At 40.7% G+C, this 24461-nt stretch overlaps 1 protein-coding gene across 1 annotated transcript in view; it reads right to left on the reverse strand.

The window, feature by feature from the left end:
• Positions 1-24461, reverse strand: part of MCF2L2 (MCF.2 cell line derived transforming sequence-like 2) — a 61251-nt gene that overhangs the window by 4864 nt on the left and 31926 nt on the right. The window contains exons 4-13 of the mRNA XM_009868391.1: positions 20110-20200; positions 18801-18920; positions 16216-16332; positions 14252-14401; positions 13084-13208; positions 11415-11529; positions 10638-10757; positions 9157-9348; positions 8186-8377; positions 7615-7792 (exon numbers count right to left, since the gene is read on the reverse strand). Of these exons, the coding sequence (XP_009866693.1) occupies positions 7615-7792; positions 8186-8377; positions 9157-9348; positions 10638-10757; positions 11415-11529; positions 13084-13208; positions 14252-14401; positions 16216-16332; positions 18801-18920; positions 20110-20200 (1400 nt within the window). The remainder of the gene's footprint in view (positions 1-7614; positions 7793-8185; positions 8378-9156; positions 9349-10637; positions 10758-11414; positions 11530-13083; positions 13209-14251; positions 14402-16215; positions 16333-18800; positions 18921-20109; positions 20201-24461) is intronic.

Below are 24461 nucleotides of genomic sequence, written 5' to 3' on the forward strand. Positions count from 1 at the left end.
TTTCCGTGAAGAATTTCTTCCTCATGTGCAGCCTAAACTTGCCCTGTTGCAACTTGCAACCATTCCCCACTTAGTGCCATGGTCTGGCCGATGTGGTGGTGTTGGAACATAGGCTGGACTTGCTGATCTCAGAGGTCTTTTCCAGCCTCAATAATTCTCCGATTCTGTAATGTTTTGTTAATGTCAGAGTATAAAGGATTGTTCCCTGTAAGGTTTCATCACATGAACAAGTCGCAAGAGTAATTATACAAGGCGTTCAACAAGTCACTGTGGCCATGTATGTAATGACAGTGAATCTGAGGAAATAATTTCAGAATATGCTCTATCATGTTACGTTTGTTGGGCCTTGCAGGCTCTGTAAAACCACAGCTGACCATGAGCTGTCTAATGCTACTAGAATCTTTCTGAGCAACTTATCCCAAGACTGCTGTACCAAAGGAAAGGTTTAGAATGAACTATGAGAAGGGGAGTCGTACAGTTGGCTTGAGCAGACATTCATCTCTCCGACACAGTTTGGATCTTTGTTTTAAATTGATAATGAGTTCACAGCGTGTGTTATACAAGCACAAGGCAAACAGTGCTCTCCTTTTTTCTTAGTTCCTCAATTGGTACAGTCAACCATGCATGTCATGGTCAAACCAAATACGAAACCCATATGAAATGATGAAAGAATCTGGGTGAGACAACAAAGAACAAAATTGTTGCAATTTTGAGATTCAGTCCTTTTGAGTTTTATTCTGGGAAAACTTTCTAATTGAACAAAAATTCTTCCAAAAATAAAAGCTGGTGTTTTCAAGTGCATGCAGTAATGTTCTGTCTAAAATGGTTTCACCAAGTTTAATATTTTGAGGTGTTGAGACTGTTGGTTGTCACTAGTAAGTTTTTCTTCCTCTCTGGGAGGAGGTGAGAGATGCAATAAAAAACATGCAGACATTTCTGAATTGGGAGGACATTAACAGATTTTTAAGTGCCCTTGTCATTAAATTCTTTTAATGTAGTTAAAAAAACCTCGACACAGCCTACATTGAAACACCTCAAAATATATGCAGCTAAAAACACACCGTATCAGTTTTATAGACAATAATAACAGAAGCTGACATTTCTTCTGTCCCGTGTCTTTTCAACTGCCTTATCATGCAGCTGGAAAGAGAATTAATTAAAGCAGCTTCTCTCCAACACTCTCCTAAATCTTCATGTTTTTATCCCATGCTGAATGACATGAGGACTTGGCAATGTCCATTTCATGCCTATTAGTTGCTCACAATGAATCCATATTAGAGAGTTTCTTCAATGGAACAGCAAAACCTGGCAGCCACCAGCAGCTATAATCGTCTGGTGGAAGATTCTTACGGTTCCCAGGACTGAGCTGAAATGCAAATGTCAACTCTGTTCCGTTCTTCCATCACCTTCTTTCAGAATATACAGCAGGGGATTTGTTTTGATTTTGGGCACTACTTTGAACCGATGCCTTTTTCCCATCCCCAAGAAAGCTTTCCTTGAAGTAGTAATTGTTCTCTCAGAGGCATTGTCATTTCACCCAAAAAGCAGTGTACTGATGTTTTGAAACCAAGGGGTAAAAAGAAAGCAAGATGCAGCAAATATAAGCTGTTTGTCCTTATTTCCAAGTTCTTCATACCTTTCTAATCTTCAGGGAGGATGATTTCTACTGTTGGGAAAAACAATCTTCAAACAGGCCCTTTTATATTTTTCCCCATGACTCCCTGAGTAAAGTGGTTAAAAGCATCAACAATTTCACACTTTTCCATAGTGATGCATCCTGAAGATTCTATTTAGCCTTGAATTATCATCTATCGCTATCTTGATAAGATGGAGGCTGTGATCATACCTATCACACTGAACAATATTCCCTCCTGGACCTTCTCCCAGCTATACCTTGAGAAATCAGCATTTAAAAAAAAAATAAATCTACAACTTGATCACAAAAGTCTTGATTCAATTAAAGAAAACTAAGACATTGTTTCATACTCTTCCCCACATACTTACCAGGCACCCATGAATACCCTAGATGAGCTGCCACTATCCAGTTACCCTATCTAAATCTGAGTTCAGTCCATTGGATTGCTCTACAAAGCTAATTGCCAGGTTTTATGTATACTGGATGTGCTATTAAAAGGAATGGAAGCAAAGGAAATAACTTTAGGAAACATGAGAATTTTTGCTCAGAACAGCGTAGTCAGCAATCCCCAGTTGTTTGACCTGTTCATTAATCAGAAAACTTTCTAGCTTGAAGGGATGGTTGATACTGCTGTGCAAATCCTGGCTGAAAGCAGCCAGCAGAAAACATGGAAATCGGTTATGACTTTGATGTCTGAATCACAGCTTGCAAACTCAGGCAGCTCCAGGTGACCCAGGAAAAAGCACTGGACAGTTTAAGTGAAAGATGACACGTTCACAAAAAGCCCAAATGCTCCTTGATCCAGCAGCAGATTACACGGGTCAGTTCACTAACTTAGTCCTGGCTTCATCACTGTGACTTATTTTGGAAAGGAGGTGGCAGATACAAGATAGAAAAGCAGTCAGATCCAACTGCTTATATTTCAGGGATGAATCTGATTCAGGTTGACACGGCAAACTTTCCCCTTCAGTTTGACCCAGAAATGAATTGAAAATGGGAAGCAATCTGTTTTCAGTTATGCACCGGAGTATTTTTGTGTTATTCACTGGCCCATATTCAGAGACATCTGCGTGTCACTATATTTAAGTAGTTTCTGGTCAATTTAGAAAGAAACAGCCCAAATAATTGTCAATTATTATTGCACTAATTACTGTGGAACTGGAAATATTTTATAAGGGAAGCCCCCTTATAAAATTCAGTACAGTTGGCCGTTTCAAGGTCATTACTGTAGTGCTGAGGAAGCTGAAAGTTAGAGTGTTTAACTGCCGCCTGAAAGAACAAAGGCACAAGAACAAAGGCAAACCACAGCTGTAAACAACATATGCTCTTCTGTAGGTTTTCAAGGTTGTTTTCATCCTATTGTTTCACGTGGAGCACCACTGTGCTTTTCCTATAGGTCTTTAGTATTGCTTACTGCTTCTTTTTATGCACATGTTGCATGATAAATATGGAATTACTGGTTTATTACCAAGCTACAGCAGACGGTAATGTGGGCCATACTATTCCTAAAGCTGGTCTGAAATGACGTAGACTTACGTGTTACGTGGACTTGCGGTCTCTCCACCACTCCAGGACTGAAATGCATTCAGTGAGGGCAACTTGTTGTGCTGCTTGTGAGGAAAGGCTGTGGTTTCACCCCATTTCCCTATTCTGCTCCCTGAAAATCTGCCCATGTAAGAAGCAGAGAGCAAGGCCCCTTTATGTGGAATATAAGGGGCTGCTGCTTGGTTTCCTCAGACTTACCCAAATGTGAAAGCAGCCCTGTGGCTGCAAAATTGAAAGCATCTTTTCCTTTTCTCTACTTCATTTATAGAAATATCTTGAACTATAGAAACTTGTGATTTCTCCAAACTGTTAAATGAAAATCACATGCACCATCTTTTCTGAGTCAACTAATCTCTCTCCGGCCTCACTTCTCCTCCACACAGCCCCAGACTCTTGCAAGAAATTCTTCTTTCGTCCTCTATCCAGATGTTATTAGTTTGTGAGTGTTATGCACTAGTGACTGTGAGGAACGCTGGAATGGATCCAATGAGCAGTTGTACACATTTAAATGCGATGGAACCAGTTTAAATTTTCTTATTTAAAGAACTGAAGAAGTTCCAGCTGTGTTCCCCCGTATGCATTTCATGTTCCCCGTTGGCCTGATGCTCGAGGGAGAGTCAGGGATTTTGTATGTGCAATGTGCTGTTAAACATGTTAAACATGAACTCACAGAAATTTTGACAGCTCCGCTCCTGTATTTCACATTTACGTTGCACACAAAGAAATCACTAGGTTAATATTTTATAGTTTTTAGAAGACTGGAGATGCCAGAAGCAAAGCTATGTGTGCAACCCTAATTTCGTCCCTTTGCTGCTAAGGTATCTTGGTCCACCTCCCTCTAAGGATCCTTGTCCCATTCAGTGCATAGAATAATAACAATTCAAGCGCAGCTATTCACTGGTTTGATTTATCTGTATTTCTCAGTGGGGGCTCAGAGCTTTACTATCCATATGCTATTTCGATCCCTGCTCTGAAAATAACTGTCTTTTTTGTAATAGTTGTTTTTATAGTCCAAGTGCTTCATAAATATTTACTGAGCTGTTTTCACATCACTTCTCAGAGGTAACAGGCTGCTATGAACCACACTGAGATCTCTAAGTTCTACAGATAAGGATCAAAGAATCTGAACTGAGTCTGGTACAGTTCTCCTTTTCCTCCCAATCTCTGGCCACACACTTCTGTCTCCCTTTTTTTGTCAGCACTGCAGTTCGTGCCAGTGGATGAGGAGGCAGCTAAACTAGCCAAAACAAAACAAACCCTCCACAGTGACAGTTTTCAGTTCCCTCCTTTGTTCCCACTAGTTATGTGACCATACCCACTGAGGGAAAGCCGAGTCACAGATACGCTGCTGCGCTGGGCAGAGAGGAGAGGAGAAAGGGAACCTGTGCCAGCCCTGCATTAAGAGCAGCTTAAGCTGCTGCAAGATCCAACTGTAAAGAAAGGAGCAGTGCAGCGGATAAGAAACGTATTTTGTCTCTGGGTTCCAAAGATTTTTTGCTGATAACAAAGGAAATGAGACTCTAGAAGCCAAACTGTAGCAAGTTCATACACAATAATGAATGTGTGTGAACTGAGATTCTTTTTTTGTTTGTTTTTTTCCAAGTGCTTGTAATTCTGCCAAATCTGGACACTTTGTGAAGGGATGAAACTATTTGGTACTGCCATGTTCCAGCTCTTGCCATAACGGTAACCGAAGCAAGACAATTTTCCTAGCCTTGTTCACTGAGATGGCCAAATAATTTTTAACTGAGGTTTTCAAAGAAAGTGTCAGGCTGAAGAGGATAGCCTTTGGGAAAGTTTCATTTCAAAGACATAGAGTTTGGGAGAATTCAACAAATTGAAAAAGAGGAATGCTAACTACAATCATCCTTAATAGCTTATATTATCCCTTACAATTCTGTGGCTTATCCCACTGTGCCTGACAGCCTATGAGCAATACAAGCCTGCGTGGGTTGACTTTGTGTGAATTCACAATCCAGTTGTGAATTCCCAATTCACAATCCAATTCGCTATCCCAATTCACTCCAGCTAAGGAGCTTTGTACAGGAACACAGACCACAAATATGTAGTCAAATCACCAAGAATGAGGCCCTCAGAAGTGAACAGGACAGGAATTTCCGCACCAAGTGCCACTTCCTTCCTCCCAACACACAGGGACAAGCTTAGCCATTAGCAGTATTCTAGGAGCTTCCATTGGGAGTAAACAGAGTTCTCCTTGAGCTAAGGTGTCATACCTACTACTTAAATATTTTCAAGGCATTTATTATAAAAGAGTCACAAGAGGGTATTCTGCCTTTTGTGGGTTGATAATTAAGCAGATTCCCACAGCTAAAATGTGCACCAAGCCCAGCTGACATAGGCTTTTGAACATCATGATAATTCCAGTACTATTTATTTTGATGTTGAACAAGGCTGTCCCTGCAAAATTTGTGAAATCAAAAGCTTCAAGCAAAAATGGGATGAATTTAGAATTTTGCTTCAGAATTCCCAGAGCCACAGAAAAGCCTTGGGTGATGGAAGAGTTGACAGTGCAGCTCTGAGCTGCCTTTCTGAATCTGCCCTAAGCTAAGGCTTTGCCAAAAGTCACTAGAAACCATAAGGACATAGACATAAGAAACTGTCACAGTCATTGTGATAGAAATCCCGGATAGAAATCTGCCCTTTCTCTCACACATGGTATAATCTCTGCCTGTATGCACCTCTGTGTAAGTCCTCGTCAAATGAAGAGTTTCACAATAATGAAGTATTTTTGCCTAAGCCTTTGCATCTGTTTACGTTTTTCCATTAGTACCATGAAATGGTTTGAATTTTCCCTACCACACCTTGTCAGGGAAATGGCTAGTCAGCAAGTAAAAACAAAACAAAACAAAATCTATTCTGGAACAAACTTAACTTATTTTTTCTTCCACAGACAACCATTGCAATGATGGATGGTATTGTTGCATCTGCTGCCTGGGGACAAAAGCCTTTCTTTCTAGTCTTCTGTTTCTGTTTGCTGCATTTGATTGCCTTTGCCTGCCTTTGGGTTTACACAGCCTAGGAACACGGCATTTTCCTATTGCCACATTCTATTTCACAAGCTTTTAGAAACATTCAGGTATGTCCTGGATAACAAATAACAATGAGTTACAGTATCTGTTTCCAGAAGGTGCTCTTAACCGCTCTCATTATTGCAAGATGCTGTTCAATAAATTCTCCCCATAAATAAACACTGATACGGCATTGATCCTGTGAATGTGAAGAAAGGGCACAGAGGAAAGTCCAAAAGAGGGTAACTTCAAGAGCAGCAGAATTTCACAGCCTCATTTTCAAGGCTTGGAATAGGACTCAGTGTCCCTGTTTCTATTCTTAGGCACATTTCAGACTCAAACTGTGAAACCCCTTGGTGAATCACTTACTTTATCTGTGCTTCATTTTTCTTTCTGAAAGAAACAGGTTAAAATACTGACCAGTACTTGCTAAGTGCTTTGGCATTCCGAGGGAAAGGGCACTCAGGAAATTCAAAGTGTAACTCTTCATAGTGGACAATTGGATAGTACCCAAAGGATGCAACTACTCAGTATATATAAATATACATGTAGTGTCCAAGGCAGTTAAAGTAACTGGTTTTGAGCCCCAAGGATAAGCTGCAGATAGTCAGGGACTTCTGTTTCTTTGTGCAGGGGCACTCTAGGTCAACCATCTTCAGCACAAAGAATCTGAATGAGATGCTACAGCCTACTTATAGTTGTCTGAACAGAACTGGGCTGCACTTTGCACGTCCTCAGAGAACAACTACAGTAACATTTTAAAATAAATTTCATCTACTTATTAATTTGCAACAGGATATTAGAGGCTAATCCTTGCCACACAGTTATCCTGTTTAGTGTTGTTAAAGGCACATATTAACGTCAAATCAGGAACTTTCAGTAAATTCCAAAGAGAAGCAATGTTCAACTTTTAAAGTTAGTAGAGGACAACACTAGAAAGTGAATAAACAGTTACGTAGAGGGAAAAAGCAAAAATTGCACAAATGAGTCAGTGTTGCTAACGTACTCTTAACCTTTGCAGGTATCTGATTGAAACTTGAGGGATTCTGACCCTTTAAATCCAAATATTTACATTACAGTATATGCAATGTAAAAGAGGTTCTCATGCTTACTTTGCATATTTGCAGTGACTAGCCTGGTTTGGGTTTTCAAGTATTAGCAATAAAAGACATATGGAGAAACAGGATAGAAACGCAGATTAGACCTAGGAAGAAGACCTTGAATTTTTTCGAGTCGCCCTTCTTTGTATTTTTGCAATTACAAGATATTTCACGTCCATTTTTAACAGCCGGGCCTACAAGGCTGACACTGAAGATCAAATGCAAGTCTTCTGATAACAAAAATAAACCATGACCATGTGGACAAAACTTTGGTGTGCATTGAAAGCACCTGTCCGTGGCCTACCTACTCCTGCTGGTCTGGTAATCTTTGGTGATGCTCGCTTTGGGGAAGATTCAGGATGTGGGGCAACAGGTTGTACCGGCCGGGTCTGTTTGGCTGCCAGCTTCTTCAGACTTACTTGCCTCTTGTCAAACATTTCTTGTACATCTTCTAGTTTCTGTAGAATTCTTTGGGCATTGGCCTAGGCAAAGAAAAGGCAAACAACAGCTGGGTGTCAGTGCGGGACTGAGCAAGTTACGAAAGGACTTCTGTTACACAGACTCAGGCTAGAGCTGGAAGTTACACTGTGCTGTAATTTAATGCCAACCCAGCTCATGTCCTACTCTGTACAGAGCTGTTTTACTGAGTAGGACATGGTGACTCACACAGTCTTTCTGGCACCACTCTGAAGATAATCACATATACGTTCAATGACTACTCATCTAAGGAAAATTTATTGCCCTAAGTGCTCACCTCTGTGCCCTTTTGGCCTAGGGAAGCAGACTCAAATATATAGCCCAGTATACTCTCATGTACAAGGTATTTGTTGATTTTGAAATTCTAAGAGAATGCATGCACATATGAGGGGGTTTACCTTTATTTCGGGGGTGAGGATCATGTCAAACTGATTGTAGAACTCCTTCGGGTTAGAGAGCTGGTGTTCCTTGGCTGTTACCAGGAACTTCTCAATTTCAACGAGTGCAGTTTCAGCTCCCTCTTGTGACTGGCACTTGTCCACAGCTTGGGAAGCTAAGAGGTAGATTCCAGCTTCACACCATTGGCTTGCCTTTAAAGAAAAATGAGGCAAGAAGGACTCCATCACTGACAGTCTGTGTTGTGAAGTGTTGCTTCTATTCCACATACACAGAAGAATACAGACTTGCCCTAACGTCTCACTAAAGGGAACAAATGTTTCTTCATGGCACCCAACAGTTCCCAGCTACAAGTCACCCCACCTAGATATGTAGGACAGTAGCAAATTCAATTCAGCTCTCGTGGGCTAGATGGTCCAGTAAAATAATAATTTTCTGAGCAAAGAGGAGAAGTGTTACTGTAGCTGCTGCAAATCGAATCTGTCAGCTGCACTACCTCATTTTGGTGTTCAGTCACACAATTATCCCCAAACCAAAATGAGTATTTGAACCATATCAAAACTTCTTAGGCCTATAAAACTCAATTAAAAATACTTCAAAGCCAGCTTTTGCCATAAAATACTGGCAATTCCTGTTTCAAATGAGGCTTGAATAGCATGCAGACAGTCTCAAAGCTATTCTAACTAGATCAGTGAAAGTGAAAACAACTGAAAAGCCAGTAAACCATTTATTTCTTAAGCACTGGGATATATTTGATTTTGATTTCAAATCTAGTCCTAGCTTAACTTTGTTTTAGTTTTATCTCCTCCTTTTCATCATCTTAAGACCATAATTATGGGAAGTAACAGTTTCTGAATGACAAGGAGAAAGAAAGCATAAATACTTTTTCTCTTCATCCAAATCACCTGAGCTTACAAAAACACTCGTTTTCAGTAGAACCTTACCGGGGTGTTAGCTCAGAAGGTTCACTCACCTTATCTAACTGCTTATGCAGTTCAAGAGACTTTCCCAAAATATCGTACTTTTTCTTGGTCTCATTGGTAAAGTCATCGCAAATACGCCTGAGTTCAACACACTTTGGTCTAATGGAGTCAACTGCATAATGGTTGTTTTGGATGAGCTGTTCTCCATGGAGAGCTAGAGACTGGGCCTTCTCCAAAGGTTCCTGTGAAATTAATGAGGAAAAAATCTAAAGTGAGATCTTAAAATGGCATGCATAATAAAAACAATCCATCTATGTAATCCCTGCTATAGCCTGGAGATAAAAGTTTGGGATATTAGTCTAGGCGATATGTCTCACTTAATATTTACATTGAAGACCAACTTCATTGTCAATGAGCCGACTGAAACACAAGAGGTTCTGTATGAACATCAGGGAACACTTTTTTTACTGTGAGGATGACCGAGCACTGGAACAGGTTACCCAGAGACGTTGTGGAGTTTTCCTTCTTGAAGATATTAAAAAGCCATCTAGATAATCTGCCCTCCTGGGCAACCTGCTCAATCAGGAGCATTGAAGAAGATGACCTCCAGAGGTCTCTTCCATCCTTAATCATTCTGAAATAACTGTGATTCTGTGAGTATATGCTTCCTTTTTGTTTTTTTTTTTTTTTACATACTGGGGACTGTCTATGTTGCACAAACATACTCTGTAGAAACAAATTTCCCAATAATTAAAAAAACCCTACATTTTTTTCACTTGCTAATTGCCAGGCTTACAATGTTTTTGTTTATTTTTGGTTCTAAGATAAATTTTGGAAAACTCTTCACATCCCACTGACTGAGCACAATTTATAAGCTTAGTCACAACAGAATGAAATCAGAGGTTGCTAAAAGGAATAAAGCACACATCAATACGTTATGTGATGTGGACACTGGAAGGAAAATGCATGTTACTATTACTTTTCATCTTTAGGCTTCTGCAGAAGAGCTGTGTAAAGATGACAATATTTCTAAATCTTCATCCTGTTCTTTAAAAAAAGTGATCATCTGCTTTTCCATTTGTTCATGTGCATCCTCCTCTGATTCAACTTATTCCTGTGTTCAGTGCTTTCTAATAAGACTCAATGTGATGTATCCAAACGTCTGGAAAAGAAGGATGTTTATTGGAAGGCAAGGGTGGTTCCCCAAACTGCTATGAGTCTGAATAGAATGGGCATAGAAAAGTTACTTGGCCGAGGTAACCTGTTAGCTGTTCTGAGATTTTCAGATTCCAAGAATGGACCTGACCTTTCCTGGTTTAAAATACTGATTTTTGAACTGGATTCTACCTTTCCAATTAACAAAGTGAATCTACTGGGTCTGAACAACCCTGCCTTCTAAAAATTAGGATGAGAGTTTTGCAATTTAAAATAATGACTCACAAGAAGAGACTAAGTGTGATGAAAGGACATGACAAAGAAGTGTCTAAAACATCATGTCTAGAGCAGCTAGAATACTGTATTGAGTGCAAACCTGTCCTTTCTCTTCCAGCTGTTTCTGTTCCCTCAGGAGGTGCTCCACTCGAGTTACACTGTCTCCAATGTCAGCAAAACCTGATTGTGCTTCCATGAGATTATCCAATGTCAGTTTTACCTAAAACCAAAAAAAAAGTACAAAAAAACCCTCATAAACAAACAAAAAACCCCACAACAAAATCCCCACCCCAAACCCCATCACAAGATACTCATAAAATTGTTACAAACCTACGGCTTCTAAACATTCACCTACATCTTTTAGGAGAGTCTGCATCTCAAATTTAGTTTTTCAGCTTATTCCAAACTGGAAAAGCCAAGAAATAAAACAATCAACTATTCTTCAAAAAATTGCCCTATTTAGGCCCACACAGTTTTGAGGACCTGTAACTCCACAAGCTGTATTACTTCATCCTCTGGAAGTAGAGTTCTGAAGCTTTCTGAACTCTGTTCAGTTGACTTTGGTGGGACTGGCAGCTTACCATGACAGAAGAAGTGATAATTGATAACATCACAGATAAATGCAAAGTGATTTATTAAGAAGTTGGTGTTTCACATTTTGGCTTAACAGGCTGGCACTTTCCTCATCATGCCTTATTTGAATGTTGTAAGATATCTGTTAGCTGTCAAGAATTTAATTTTTGAATATCCATTTCCTATTCCATAATGACGGGCTTCCTTCCCAACCTACTTTTTGGATTGCCAGTATACTCTAAGTATGTGCAAAGTTTTACCTTATTTACCAGAGAAAGGTAGACAGAACGAACAAATGAAATACCTCTCTAAAATCATGTTCAAAGTGTCGAAGCTGCAGGCATTGTTCTAGTTTTAGGTGATGCTTAGTCCAAAATTGATCAAAAGCCTTTTCTGTTTCATCCAACTGAGCCAACAACCTGTTAAGGAATTAGAGTGAAAAGAGCTTACTTACTTCCTGTAGTTCATTTTGTTTAAGTTAACACCAATCGGTAGCAGAAAGCAGAGTAGTGGGATGGTGGGGAGCCTACAGCTCTAAGAAGGCTCTGCATCAACCTTGCCTAAAGCAACAGAATGAAATTTGCAGTGGGACAGGCAGGAGTGTGGCTGATGAGTGACAACTACATGGAACCACTGTGGCAGCTGTAGTCCTGCTTCCCGACCTGCCACAAGAACACTGGGCTCTTCCGTGTGCTGGCAGCCAAGGGCAGCTGTCCCGAGCTTCCACCCAGTTCTTCAAAGACAATTCACCTCAGGCTAATGCAGATTGAATACGATGGAATTACCATTTTAAGGAATATTTAAAGCAGAACTCTACAACCTCTTCATTTTCTTCACTCATAGAAACAGGCAAAGACTGAATTACTTTTCCCAGTCCATTAAAAACAACAGATTAGCAGCTCATAATGTGCACATTGTTTCATTTTGTGTAAATGATGAGACATCTATTCACAAAGAAACTAGTATCATACACCTTGAGTAAAATGTCTGACACCAGACCAGTGAGTCATCCTCAAAATCTCTCACTGATCTATTAATTATATTACAAAGTAGAACAGTTTAAACAGAAAAAAAAATAAAATAAAGTCTTCTCTGAATACCCTATGGGCAGTATAAACCCAACAGATATTCTCTGGGCAGGCATGGGGCTGGGCCTGTTCTCCTACAAGCCCAGTGAGTGCTGGAATCAAGTTATTGGGGCAAATAGCAATAGCTCCCTCCTACTTCTCTCAAAAAACCCAACAAAACAAACAAACAAAAACGTTCTGTTTTCAATCTATCCCTGAAAAACGTGTTTTTAATCAAAGCTAGTTGTTGAATTCAAGATGAATTCGCAAATTCCTTTGGGATGACTGTTTAAAGGATTTTCAAGTATTCAGTGAAAAATATCAGCTCAGCTTTACTTTTGGCAGCTTTGTTCCCAGTGAATGCAGACACACTGAAACCCTAGCACGGCATTTCTCTTTCCACTGCATCACATGGCACAGCAGAAGCTTCTACACGGTCACTAAAAGCTTTAGGGCAATAACTAGCATTGTAGGAAGCAATAGGGGTTTTTCTCTCTCTCTCTGCAGCTGTGAAGGGGTATATTTCAGAATATTATCTTTTCCTCCCCCAGTGTTTCCACAGGCATGCATCCCACATGGACTCAGATGCCACTTGCTAACTAGGCATACAAGTTTGAAGGACACATATGTTATGGGGAAAGTAACTCCCATATTAAATCTTCAGCCAGGTAGTTAGTGGTCTAACAACAAATTACCAAGAAATTCAGGACTTGTTTGAACTTGCCTTGACACTTTAATCAAGTAACTTCCTTGAAGCTATTCCCTTCTCTGAGTTACCTGTCCAACAAATCCTGAACAGCTGAACCAGTGGGAACTTATAACCCACATATTTAAATAATTTAAATCACACTTGCATTGCTTAGGAATAAATTAGCAACTTGCACAACGTAATCTAGATTCACTGACCTTTCTACTGTTGCCACATTTTCCAGTTCATCTGGACTGAGTTTGCTGTTGGCACTTCGGGTGACTGGCTCCCTAATGCATGTCAGTAGGGTGGCCCCCTGCTTCACAGCTAGTTTCAGCTCATCCTGAGGGAAAAAAAAACCAAACAAGCCAAACAAATTTTATGTGCTTATCCTAATAATGCTCACATCTCTTAGATGGACAACATAGTAATGCTAAAGGAAGATTCTTTCATAGCTATTAAACACTTGGGACAAAATATAAATGCTTATCAAAGATGTTGTTATGTTTTTCTAGAAATGAAAAGACTCAATCTATTCGCTTTGAATGGTAGATACATTTCTGAGAAAAGGAATAGCATGTAACTTCTGAGCAGATTGCATTTCTGACCAGACAACTTGCAGAATAACCTATTCTGCCACAAACTGAATGTGTGCTGCAGATCGGTCAGCGAGCAGAGAGACAGCGCTGAGACACTGCATTTTTTAATTTCCTTAAACAACATTGCGACATGCTAAGCCACAGCATGTCAGCTATCAAGGAGTCAATCCACAGAAGAAGGTGTCTTCCCAGCCTGAAAGATGAGCAACGAAAAGGATAATGAAGCTCAAACATTAACCTGTCACCTAAGGAGTTCTCACATCACCGCACACTTCTTGCATAAAACTTGTTCTTGTGCTAATATAGCTTAAGCAGTATTTTTTGCTCTTGTATTTAACCTAAGGTGTTTGTTGACAGCAGTAGTAGTTTCTTCCAAGCCTTACTCTGTAAACCTAAATTCGCCTCAATTCTTTTTTTAAAAACAGAATTACTATCATCATCTAGTCAGAACATTCCATCTCTTCCTGGATTATCCTCATAGATGTTCTCTACATCTGCTCCAGCGGGAGTTCATTTTTTCGGATGAACTCCTCATCAGGAGCCCATGCTCCTCCTGATGTGATCCCATCATGCCCTCTCTTACAGCAGAAGGGACATTTCCCTGTTTTATCATCCCTGAAGCCATAAATAGTCCTTTTTCATAGTTGAATCAAATCGACCTCCTGAACCCAGGTTTCTCTCCTCTTCAGTACTTTCCAGACAATGGACTCCAAAATGATGGCAGAAATTCCTCTTAAATCAAAAATCACATATTATGCTGATGAAGCTGTCATGGGACAACATTCACCTTCAGCTTGCCATGGTGGTCAGTGTGTGCAGAAAGGAGGTCCTCTGTGCATTGCACATCGTTGGGGAGTTCAGTCTCTGCTAGGTCTGTTCCAAAGGTCTGCAGCATCTGTGCTGTTGTTTTTACTGTCATTGCGAAGTTTTCAATAGCCTGGAAAAGCAAGAGCCTAAAGTCACAGACTGGTTATTTACTCTTAGCCCTTTAACAATGCTCACTCCTTCAGGCACACTGTGCTGCAAATACTGCATGTCTACAAAGCTGCCCATGTTTCCCCTTTTTGGGTGGATATACTAAAAGTTGCAAATTAAACTCTGCGTCATAAATGATCTTTTCACAGGCCTACAAGTATTGTCATCTCCATGAACTGACTGGGGAACTCCCAGAGCTTAACAGACATAATGAAACCACAGAGGACATCAGCTTCAAAGCCAGGACTGGAACTTCAGATCCTTTGCCCATGTTTGCTGAGAAATTCTGCTGTGTTTAAAATTTTAATTAAGGCTTTGAGTAGACTCCGAAAGCATATAGGGCAAAGCCCTTTTACATTTATATAGCCACACTCACCTCAAATCTTGACTCACTTTTATTTGCATATTTGATCAAACTATATACTCATGATTTATGTAAACTGTCACTAATAAACAATACAGCCTTTCTCGTGCTTCTTTTTACTCCTCTTCCTCATTTTCTTTCAAGCCTTTAGCTGTTGGAAAGCTCATATAGATGATTCCTTCACACTTACCCCTCCTGCAAGGACATTTGCATATGTTGGTACTTGTAACACGTAAGCCTGTTTGCCTATCTCAATCCTAACCTCGCTGTAGTAAATACAGCTATAAATGTAGCAAACCATTATTAGAGGAAATTCAGGCTCTGTGTTTGCATATTTAGATGCCTGAAATATTTGGGGGTTCTCAAGAGAAGCAAATTTTAATTTTATAAGTAGAGTAAAGCATAGAAAATTATAGCAAGAAAGGGTCACAAGGGATTTGACTTAACAAAGCTACCTCAGAAAAGCTTTTTTTCTCCGTGTTAGACCTAACCTGCAGGTCAGAAACAACAGACTCAACCCCAAGGCTGCTCAGAGCACTGCAAAATGTCTGGGCTACTTAGGTGTAGCTCTAACATACCAGTCTTGCAAGTAGACCCACAAAGACAGATGAAAATATTGCATATAGTCTCTGGGAAATGAATTCATTTTCCAGGATCAGGACCTGGCTTTGCCAGTTTTTGCTTGGATAGAATGAGACAATATTTTGGCTGCTAAGGTGGCAGAATTTGGGGTCTATATGTTGTAAACTGTCACTTTTTCTGGGCACCATAATGAACTGTTTACATTTGAACCAGCCACTGAAAAGCATTAACCAATCTAAAAAGGGAATACACGATAAAACCTGTAACAACTTTGCTCAAAAGTAATAGAATAAAAAGTCTTTCTGCCTTTCTACAATTGTTATCTGTTCTTCGGTTAGTCAACCACAGACCCAGCTGGAGTGTATGGTTCTGTAGCACAGAAATGAAAATAAAGGAAAATAAAATCTAGTGTCTTGAGTATTCTTCTTCTCTTAAAAACACAGGCATAATCATTAAAGTGAGAATGTTGACCTTTGATTCAGTAAAGTGCCGAAGCACCTGTTCAACTTCAATCGCGAGCTGAAGGCCTATGAATCTTATCAATTAATCAAAAGTTAGGAATGTGCCAAAGGGCCTTGCTGAGTAAGAATACTATGACACTGTTAGGCCCTAGTCCAGGTCAACAGTGAGATACAGATGACTACTACTGTTATAAACTTTTGGGGAATTTACCTTTCTCTATCTGAGTCATGGATTTCCTCTCTCCATGAATCCCTAGCAGAATCAGTGGGCTGAAATGCAGGTGTGAGTTACTACTTACTGGATGCTCTACATTAATCATCTGGACAATTCTGGGTATAGAGACGTGTAAGAACAACACCAACACTCACAGTTCGGTGGTGTATCCACTGACTGTGGCCATACTCCAGGGTTCCTCCCAGCTCCCGGGTCAGCTGACTTTTGTCAATGTAGCCATGCAGGTCAGAGACAGAATTTAACATGATGATCTGAAACAAATCCAAACACCACGAACTGAGAGAAATAACGAGCCCTTTCAATCACTGTTCCTAGCATCTCGGTTTGCTTAAATGTATATGACCAAACTGCAGTTCCACCATGGGCAGCAAGTTCTCGTTATGTATTCATTCATGCAATTAAAGATGGTGAATTAAAGATGTTTTAATTCATTTCCCATAATGGGAGGTTTGTTAGGTAAATCTCTAGGTGTTCCTTCTGAATTGCCTGATTTTGTCAGATGAACCCTGGTGTATCTTCTGTATTTCTGTACCTTGCTCCTAGGTAACAATATTTAATCACATCACGGTCCCAACAGTGATTTACCTCAGGAGGTTTAATTAACCACATTTGTATATCAGTAAGTCGTATAAATCCTGCATTTCCCTGTTGTGTCTGGTTTATTACTTCAGCCTTTTCTTCCTGGTACCGTTTGATATTCTGGCTTCTAGTCAATCCAGTGTTGATTTAACCCAACAAATCTATTTTACTGAACGTATTTGCAGTCTGATAGCTCTGATAAACTCTTTAACAAATGTTTCCTTAACAAATGCTCAGGATATTCTTGAAGCCCCATTTGAATGCTCATGACTTGGCCCTGACTCATTTGTTACGATTGGAAATGTGACCCATCCACAGCCCAGTTATGACATTAATGTCATCATAGTGCCAAAGTCAAAACAATAACAAACAACCTGCAAACAATTTAAAAGGTGATGGCAGTATTAAAGGCAGGTTCTGGCACTGCATTCCTGGAGTAAGGGTATCTCCCATGGAACAAGAACTGTCTGTCCCTTTTCTCATGCTTGGCACATAGGATGCTATTTTCAAGGGGCACAAATAGATGTCACTCTCAGTAACTTACCCGGTCTGAAACTGGGGTACACAGGGGCACGCCCAGATCGTCTTTTTAGGATGGGCTGCAAACACAGGTGTAAAGCCCCTCCAGGGACTATGACAGATCCCAGGAACTTAAGGCACCTTTAGCACAAGTCTAAGCAACTTACAGCAGCATCAGGCATATGTGGACAGCCCCTGTATAAATCCAACAAGCTGGCTACGGATATCCAGGCAGGAGGCAGGCAGACCTAGCAGCAAGCACGTTATCCTCTCAGTATTTGTATGACTGCTCTTCAAGACTTCTGTGGACATACTCAAGAGGATTCAAAAGTTGGATGTCCAAGTGCTTGACTCAGGCCTAGAATTAACCTCCCTTATAGCTGTAATAGTTTCAAGTTGGATTTGAAATGCATTGCTGTCATCAAATAAATTGCTGCTAAACTGTTAGAAAATGCTAGTCCTTGATGAAGTTGTCCCTTTCTGGGCTGCAGTTGCTGGTACGACAGTTGCTATGGTAACAGATTGTGGCTTATTAAATACAGGAACATCCAGTTTTTAAGGTGCTGTAAAATTAAAAGATTTTGTTTTGTAATCAAACATGCATTTTTACATCAGTTTTGCATTTTGATTACCAAAAAGCCACCCTTGCCAAAACTACAGTCAACATTACAATTTAATCCACAATAACCAAATAAATATTCACAGTTCCTTTTCTGTACGCATTGCAACAAATGGGCTGCTGTCTCTTACTTCAAAAGAACTATAAAGTGTCATAAACACCTGAACTCCGAACTTAGGAACTGACAGAGCTGGAATTCATTAGAGGAGAGCCATGGGTCTTTTGCAAGATAAAAAAAACCCACAAGCAATCATATGAAATCACTCCAATAAAGTTATTGTGGAACACAATATGAGTCTGGTCCAGGATGAAATGCCATCTATAATCATAATTCCAGTTTACTTACAAAACAATTTGAAACAACATGCAAACATGCAACTAGGAACAAATCCCAAAAGAGCTCTCATAAAATCATGTAAAACTTAAACTCTTTCGGGATAGATAACCTGCTTCAAATCACATTCTCGACATGCAGCATATGCCAAGTGCATACAAAAATAAGCAAAAAACAAACTTTGAATCTCGAGGGCATCAGGATCATAAAAGGCAGTAAGAACAGGCAATGCTACGCAAGCACTCAACAGGGGCACTGTCAGCAGTCCCATGGATAATACATAAAATTTAGCAAAATTCAGCCCTAGCCTTGCACTGCTCTCTAGTCTTAAATACATATGGTTGTCCCTGGAGTGAGAAGATCTGCCTCTGCCTACATCAGGGGAATGACTCCACTGAGTTAAGGTGTCAATACCTAAAAACAAAGTCACATTTTGTAGCTAGACTGACCTTTCACATAGGAACATATCCATTAAAAACTGTGAAGCATCCACTAGTAATTAATTATTTGGCATCACTATATATACACCATGCAGATCTAGATCAAAGGCCCCAATTGCCACTTGCAATCAAATTTCAGTTACTGGATTATGAGAAATTGTTGACATCTAAGAACTGCAGAGATGGAGATAAAGAAAACACATGGACCAAAAAAAAATGCATGCTTACCGGTACCTTCATTTTAAAGTCATCTCGATAGAGTTTAATGCCAATGTCAGCGATTGTCCTTTGGATAAAGCGGGAGGGTCGCAGGACAAACACCAGCTGCAGGTTTCCTGGAAACGCTCCCTGCAAGAAATACAGAACTGTTAGAAGGCACAACTCTGCCTTGCAGAAAGGTCAAGGGAATTTTGAGTCAAGTCTTTCCTTGCTCACTCCAGCTGCTAATATTGGCTGGCCCATTCAGCACATGCCTACTGTCACAATCTCCAAAGCCAATAGAAAGAGTGGCCCATGGACTTTACTGTCCAACCATAAGTTGTTTTCTGACTTGGATTTAGCACAGAGCTCTAAAGTTTCTGCACTAGTCCCTTCCTCCCCAAGATCTGAACCACACCAAACCCCCTTTGCGCCACACACCATAGGTTTTCTCATTTTTTTAGGCTGCAGCCACTAGAGGGCAAAACTGGCTACACACGTTGGACATGGCAAAAGAAGCTGGTGGGACAGATGAATTTCCCTGTCTGACCTACCTTCTCAGTCTGGAAAGAATTTTTAATCTTTTTAACCTCACGTATTTTTCCCCACATGCCAGCATTCAACACATTCATCAGACACGGCCCCATCTGCAACACCCAGCCTGCATCTCTCCCTCACTGCTCTGAATTCATCAAGCATAAAAAAGAACAATTTCTAGAAGAGAGCGCCTAAAAAGAACGGAGAACGAAAAGCAATTCTGTCTAAATTCTAAATTCTAAAGAACTTAAAGTCGCCTTGGTCTTCCCTCCATCCAAACACATCTGTGTATGAGCACTTGCTCCTCACACAGCACATGTTCAATGTATAAAACCAGCAGCTTTTATTAACACTGAAAATCAGTGCTTAGCTCTGGCTTTTGCAAATGAGCTATAATAAGCTATTAAGAGTTTCTGACAGAGATCACTTACTACCACGCAAACACAAGTCCCTTGGGATCTGCTTCTTTCATAAGCAGGCCACGTCATCACTCCTCAGTGCACAGAAGGATAATTCTGTTATACTCTTCTAGGAACTGACTTCAAATTACTAGTATTTATGCTGCAGTCAACCCAGCAAATAACAAATTTGTCCTAGTTCAGCAGTAAATAAGTCTGTGTAATTTGTTACTGCAGCTTCCTCCCTCTTTTATTTAACACTCATGAGCTTCGGGGCAAGGAAGAATCTGCATCTGCAGTCAGAAAACGGGAGCTAAAAATGAGCACACAAGACAGTATCTTGTGCTGAAGGTTCGCAGATAATTTTAATAGCTACAAGATAAGTAATGAAAGAAAGAACTTACTGCTATCCGTGTCAGGGATGCCTTGACTGCGCTCCATTTGTCCCGTCGTCTGTCTATGATGATGATGAATCCGATGCTGGCAGCCTCCAGACTGCAAAACAGATGAAAGAAGTATGCTGGGTTAACTGGAGATGCTCCCGTTCGAAGGAAGTGTACTGCAGCAAAACACAGTCTCTGTCAGATCACCCTCCAAGCCCATTAAGAAAATGCAACGTACAGCGGAAAGAATATTTGGCAGAAATTCACATGAAAATGAAAGCCGGCAAATTTTCTCTTTCCAGCGTAAAGCTAGCAGCTTAGACAAAACATGAATATTTTATCTGCTAAACCTCTCGGCTGTTACACTACTCTGCTGCTGAATCCAGGTGATATGTATTGAAGACAAAAACCTTAGATCTTATCTGCAAAATAATCAAAGTTACTAGACACCCCACTTCAGTCTTCATTCTCCAAGTACGCTGGCATCTGAGAGGGGCACTGAGCTCCAGGCAGTCAGTATCCCCCTACTGCCACCACCTTGCCCGCGGTACACAACGCCCCAGCAATTCCCGTTAGCAAAGCAGAAACTGAAGAATTAGATCTTGCCAGCCACAAACTGGTTCTAGGGTTGCAAGTACATCAGAAGTATCCTTTTAATATATCAACTAGAATTAGCAGTTACTATTCCTTCCCAGTACGTTTAAAGGAGGATCTATGAGGCACTGATGTGATGCTCCATCCTGTCCATGTAGTCCTCATAAATATCCCATCCTCCCTCTCTCTCCCTCAGAAATCCCACGTTGGTGTGCAGGGCTTCAGTGGGACTGCTCTAGTCCCTGCCTTCCAAGGGTGCTCACAGTTGGAGAGAAGCACACACTGAGAAAAACCTCCAGGAAGTTCATTATAGCAGGATGGCTCAGTCATCTCTGGACAAACCAGAGGAGTGCAAATGTCAAAATCCAAGGGCAAACTGCAATTAAACATCTAAGCACAGACTAAGACCAAAAGAAATTGTATAAAACATTTCCTTGATCCTTTTTCCATTGTCTGTACATGAAGCAAATCAGGAACATCATTTTCAAGGGTCATTTTGTGCAAATTTAGGTCAAGAATCCACCAAAGAAAACCAGTGTTAGCAACTCTGAACTTCTGCTGCAGTTCTGCAGGACCAAGAACAGCAACATGAAAGCCAGAGTGTTGTGCGTTCTAGGATACCATGCAAGTGTTCTAATAGTTCATACTGGTAATGGGAAAACTCGCTGAATTTCCCATTTCAATATTTCTTACAGCATTCCTCTGAAAATTACAAAACTCAGTGACAATAGATGACCTTTCCTCTTAAATAGTGAAACATGCAGCTCTTTATGAAGAGGACAGAAAAAGTGTTTGCAGCACGGCCTCTCAAGCACAGGGAAGTTAATTCATCAGTTTCTCCTTTCATATATCTACCAATATATGCACATCCTTCAAATGTGTCAAAGGAAAAAAAAAAAGGACCAGCATGGTATCTATGTGTTTGCTGTATATATTACGAAGAAAAGGTTCAGATGAAGGCAACAAAGAAATTGTGTGTGTTACAGATTGTTACAGAGTGTCTGTGGGAAACTATATAGAAAAGTCTCAGCCTGGGGACTTCCTAACCTACCCAAAAATCTGCATTGGTTTTATCAATCTGCTCCCTGCTGATGGGAAGCAAAACTTGCATGGGAAGTCTGTTAGGCATGAAGGGCCTGGGGGAGTGTCAGGAGGAGGGTGCCAGGCTCTTTTCAGCGGCGTCCAATGACAGGACAAGGGGCAATGGGTTCAAGCTGGAACACAGGAAGTTCCAAAACAATATTAGAAAAAACTTTCTCACTGTGAGGGTGACAGAGCCCTGGCACAGGCTGCCCAGGGAGGGTGTGGAGTCTCCTTCTTTGGAGACATTCAAAACCCACCTGGACGCGTTCCTGTGCATCCTACTGTAGGTGATCCTGCTCTGGCAGGGGGCTGGACTACATGATCTTTTGAGGTCCCTTCCAACCCCTGACATTCTGTGATTCTGTGATTCTGTGAAGTCAGCGCCAGCCTCCAGACCAGCAACTCTGTGGGCAGGGCAAGGTGCCCGTCCTGCCTGACAGGGACACACAGCACAAGGTCAGGCTGCTTCTCTCTGCCTTCACAATTGATGTTGCTCCCTTACAGGTGGGGTGCCAGGGATTCTGGTTACATCTCAAACAGAGAAAGTTGAGGTAAACTTGCTGATAATTTGTGAAATCAAAATGAGCCTAAAGCCACTGTGTTCTTCTCCTCCTTTGCTTGTGTGATACATGCCAAAAAAATCCTTTCTTGTTTAGTGATTTGCCAAGAAACATTTAGGTCCCTACAGAAAGAAAAAAACTCCTAGAAACTGTAGAGTGCAAATGCATTTAGGAGTCACAAGGGAAAAGAAAAGGAAGCTTTTCACTTCTCTTATGCCATTTAATACTCCCAGCACAGCGTCTCACTCCGGGCAAAAGGCTGGGGTGGTGGGAACCTCCACTTCTCAGCATCAGAGCCGCATCCACCCTGGGCCCATCAGTCTGCCACTTTCTGTGCCAGCATTGCAACCAGTGATTTATAACAAAGCAACCAACAAAATAGATGTGTTAACTGAAGTTAACAAAATACTCATGTTGGTCTAAAGAAACAGATGATTCAACTAATATCAGGTTAATAAAAATGAGAAAAAATCTGTTCTTCAGAGAATTTATGATGTAGCTAAACCACAAGTAACTATATCCATCTGCACCATACTCACACAAGCTGGCTGCACATAGAAATTGCCTTGTTTTGCCCATCTACCTGGTTTGAGAGACTGACTAAAGGCTTTCTATTAGGAATGTATATGGAGGCTTGAAGGCCTAAAAGAATTCAGAATCAGACTTTTATAATTACACTGTAGTGAGCAAACTGCAAAGGAAGTAACTGACAAGACAGCATCTGCCAAAAGCAACAAGTACAATTGTGATTTAAACAAACACTAAAGTATTTGTGCCAAGTAAAACTTGCTCTGTGCCTCAGAACTAATTCTTAAGTTCCATCTTTAAAAGCCTCTCACCCATATAGATCAGAAGTCACTTTAAAAGGGACCTTTGCTGTTTCTTCAAGTACATGTCCGTTATCAAGCAGTTAATTTTCTCAGATGATGTTCTGCATGGGGATTTGTTTCAGCACAAAAGCATCCAGGCATCAGATGCAACAAGAAAAATTAAATTCATAGACAATAGCAACGAGAGCTTATGAAGTATAGATAGACACAGGCCAATGCAAGAGAGAAGCAGCAAAGGAATTTTCTCATGAAATTAGGCTTGGCAAGAGTGGTCGCGGGGGTGGGGAGAGTTGAGAATAGGGAACATAAGCAATGTTCCTATCCCCATATCAGTCGCCACTGCAAATCACAGTGTTGCAGGCCAGTTAAAGAGACAGATTGAGCAAATGAAAGATGAAATAGATACATATGTAATGACTTGGGTTTAAATATGAGAAAAGAGCAAAGGAGAGCAAATTACCACTGAATGTGCAGCCTGGATACAGTGGGGCACCACTCACAGTTCTATCGGTCCAAGACCAAGTGTAGTAATTGCAGCTGGCTGGCAAAGACGACATCTGCCAACCAGCCGTGCCTGGCACACGGGGCTGGAGGAGAAGGCACAGGCCAGAACACTTGATTACACAACAGCGTAGGTACAATCCTAGCTGCGAAAGAGTACAGAGAACAAGCCAAGGCGTGATATCTGAGAGAGATTCGTCAGGGTGAAATGAGAATCAGGCTATAAAACAAACAATGCAAGTACCTATCGCAGCATATATCATTTACAACACGGAACTTACTACATTGTCTGAGATTAAATAAGTAAAAAGATGGAGGATAGACTTAGAAATTGCACAGTTTGAGGAAGGATGCAAAGACTGGGCAGAGAAGATGTGAAAACCACATGCCGCTAAAGTCAAAGCAGCTGAACAGAGCACAGAAGAAAATGTGGAAGAATATCTACATCTTTCAAAACCAGTCTGGCAGACTATGCAAAGGCAAGCAGCAAAAAAACCATTCAGAGACACACCTCTGTAAATCTTTGCTGCCACAGGTTGACGGATGCAACACAATAAGAGCTTAGAGAGGTACCTTTGGACAATGGAAAAATCAAAATGGGCCTGTAACCTTGATACAAAGTTAGACCTCAGCCTTCTGCAATGTTATTCCTTGCTTTTCACCTCACTGTTCAGGATGGTATCAATTGCCTTCACCGAGAAAAGCCAATGGTATTTGTATGTTTGGGGTTTTGTTGTTTGGTTGGTTGGTTGTTTTACCAGATAAGGCTGATTTAAGACCTAAATTTAGCCAGGGAAACAGAAAG

Source organism: Apaloderma vittatum, unplaced genomic scaffold, assembly GCF_000703405.1.
Source record: "Apaloderma vittatum isolate BGI_N311 unplaced genomic scaffold, ASM70340v1 scaffold17434, whole genome shotgun sequence".
NCBI lineage: Eukaryota > Metazoa > Chordata > Aves > Trogoniformes > Trogonidae > Apaloderma > Apaloderma vittatum.